The following is a 2913-nucleotide window of genomic DNA, read 5'->3' on the forward strand; positions in this document are numbered from 1 at the left end:
GGATGACCCCGTGCCCGCTGGTGATCCCGATGACCCCGAGCCCGCTGGTGATTGGCGGTTCAAGTCGACTGGGCGTGAAAGAAACGGTGCCGATCGCACGTCGTCGTTCGGAGACGCGCGACAAAGCTAGACCGGGTTCTTCGGCCGTGAACCAGCCCCAAGTGGGGAGAAACGCTGCTTCATTTTTATTGAGAACTTACTCTAGTTTCGTTTGAATATGGAAGTGTAGACTGTGCGGTAAATGATTGTCAAGGATGATGCCATACTGCCCTTTGGCAACGGTGTTGAAACTAGCAATAGTCATTGAAAAACTTGTCGAAAACCACGTATCAGCGCTTTAACTTCGTGCATTAGGTGAACACTTCAAAGCCTTTTTAGAAATCACTTGTCAGCTCTGTAACTTCATGCATGCAACCTGGATTTCAATGAGGAAAGATGCCTCTGAACTTCTGGGCACGAAATACTCAACTCGTTTGGTGTAGCTTTTCCATGCTAAAACCGCCAAATACGTTTCCGTTTTGAGCAGCAGCTGATGCCCTTCTGGAATCTATTGGGATTTCAGTATCGTCAAGGTTGGTAAGTCACGTGTAGCACGTAACCGTGCTGGAAATTGGCCGCCTTTTCTTGGGCTTGCTGCAGCCGACGCTGTGTGAGGTGGAAATCACCGGATCCGAAGTGCTTCCGATTTCTCCACGGGACGACGTGGAAAATCAGGGCCGAATCCTGAGAAGTTCCTCGCAATCTGGCGATATCAATCTGCGAGGAAATGTCAAACCAATGCCGTGTGGATGGGTGCACTGCTTCGGCATGCAGATGCATCTCTCGGGAGATATAACATTTTGATCGGTCAGGGGCAGAGGTTTCATAACATGGCTCAGGGGCTATTCGAATCGGAGATGAAGTGAGATTAAAGGTTCACCGAGCAATATTTGCTATCTAACTAAGCAGAGGAGTGGCGCATTTCCTCTTTACGTGACGCTCTTGTAAGTACCACTGCCAGGCGCTTTCACACATCACATTTCTAAACTGTTAACATTTCAGTTATGTTATGTTGCGGTGTTAGTGTCCACACCCGTTCTTTAAGCACTAGAGTTAAGGTGCCATTAGACAGACACAAAATGCTCGGCTTATACTATAGAGTAGCGCGCTTTTGCATATCCAAATGCTGGCAAATCTGAACCAAGCATATGAAATGATACATTGTTATAAACGCAGACCGCAACCATTAGCAACTGCAGTTTTCTTGCTTTTGTGCTCAGTCATGCACATAGTAATCTTATCACCATTGCCTCCGGAACCGAGCTGCTCCCGACAATGGAGTAGAATAACAGCATCAGTCTGGCGGTTATGACTCCCCGGCCACTGGTTGTTGCTCTCACACCTCTAGCGCAGGCGCTGATCTATTCCCGCAGCCGTTCTCTGGATGGAAACTGCACCGCACGGGCAGAGGAATGAAGACTGTAGAACAGTGCGCCAGATTTCCAAATTTACTGCGAATCTCAACGGTGCCAAAATTTGTTAGTCGACTTTCTCACCGGAAAAAATCCGTTAAGAATCGAAATATGCAAGCAACGAATTGCTAATCATTCACGTTGAAATCCAGTGTTTACCAAGCGCACATATCTCGTCGTCGATAGCCGTCCAAATAACTGTGTATGATTTCATGTCATTCCTGGCCACAACGTTCTTGACGCCTTGATGCGTCGCGCCCGGTGTCGGTCTCCCCGCTGCCGCTCACCGACTGACCATGGGATAGAGCACCGCCAGCTCAATACGTGGGTCATATAGGCATGTGCTGAGGCTTGCAATGGAGGTATTCGGTCAGTGGAGGGGATAATAGGCCAGACAGTGCCCATGATGAGATGCACGCCATGAGATACGCGCCATGAAATGATAAGAATAATAAATAATGAGATATGAATGCGCAATATGAGATGAGATGAGGTGCAGCGAGATACGCATCATTGATTACCGCTCATATGTAAGTGAAATGTGAAATGCTATCAAATTCTTGAGCTCTTATAGGTCTCACGAAATTTTGTCACACACAAAGCGGTCGACTGTGTCCTGAGATACCAATTCAGGTAACGATGGTAATAGCAATCGTTTAATGACGCGCTTTCCTCTTTTTGGTCACTGGCGTCACCACCTACAGCTGAAACTAAGACCTGTAACAGTTCTCCGAGAAAGAGATCGAACCCAAGGCATCCATACCGAGGTAGAAACTGGGGTCTTTAAAATTTATCCAAGGCGGGGATCGAACTCAGATCCATCCATGATCCATGAGAAAGACAGTCCGACTCCTTGGGCAGTCGCCCCCCCCCCCCCCCCCCCTCCTCACAGCTGCTCCGGAGTGTTCTCGCGTCCCACGGACTTTCGCTTGGACGACGATTCTGCATCGCTGGACGTTCCCACGTACGCCGCACCGTCTCCACGTGCAGTGAGCGTGAGGCATTGTTGTGACGTACGGGAGGGCGTCTCTGTCGGTCGACCGCGCCCGGCCTGCCCCGCCGCCGACTGATGGAGACGCCCGACGGTCCGCATGGCCCTCCGTCGGCATGGAGGTGACGACTGTATCCGTGGACGGAGAGAGAGAGAGAGAGAGAGAGAGAGAGAGAGAGAGAGAGAGAGAGAGAGAGAGAGAGAGAGAGAGATGAGAGAGGAGAGAGAGAGAGGAAAGAGAGAGAGGGGAAGAGAGAGAGGGGGAGAGAGAGAGAAGGAGAGAGAGAGGAGAGAGAGGAGAGGGGGGAGAGGAGAGGAGGGAGAAGAAGGAGAGGGAGAGAGAGAGGGAGAGAGAGAGAGAGGGAGAGGGAGAGAGAGAGAGGAGAGAGGAGAGGGAGAGGAGGAGGAGAGAGAGAGAGAGGGGAGGGAGAGAGGAGGGAGAGAGAGATAGGAGGAGGGGGGGAGGAGAGA

At 50.6% G+C, this 2913-nt stretch overlaps 1 protein-coding gene across 1 annotated transcript in view; it reads right to left on the reverse strand.

Moving 5' to 3' along the window:
- Positions 1-2337: 2337 nt before the first annotated feature.
- The window catches only part of LOC119095744 (uncharacterized), a 7710-nt gene continuing 7134 nt past the window's right edge, over positions 2338-2913 (reverse strand). Inside the window, exon 3 of the mRNA XM_037218596.1 lies at positions 2338-2480. Coding sequence (XP_037074491.1) covers positions 2338-2480 — 143 coding nt within the window. The remainder of the gene's footprint in view (positions 2481-2913) is intronic.

The sequence above is a fragment of the Pollicipes pollicipes genome, unplaced genomic scaffold, assembly GCF_011947565.3.
Source record: "Pollicipes pollicipes isolate AB1234 unplaced genomic scaffold, Ppol_2.1 Scaffold_4219;HRSCAF=4965_pilon_pilon_pilon, whole genome shotgun sequence".
In the NCBI taxonomy this organism is placed as follows: Eukaryota; Metazoa; Arthropoda; class Thecostraca; order Pollicipedomorpha; family Pollicipedidae; genus Pollicipes; species Pollicipes pollicipes.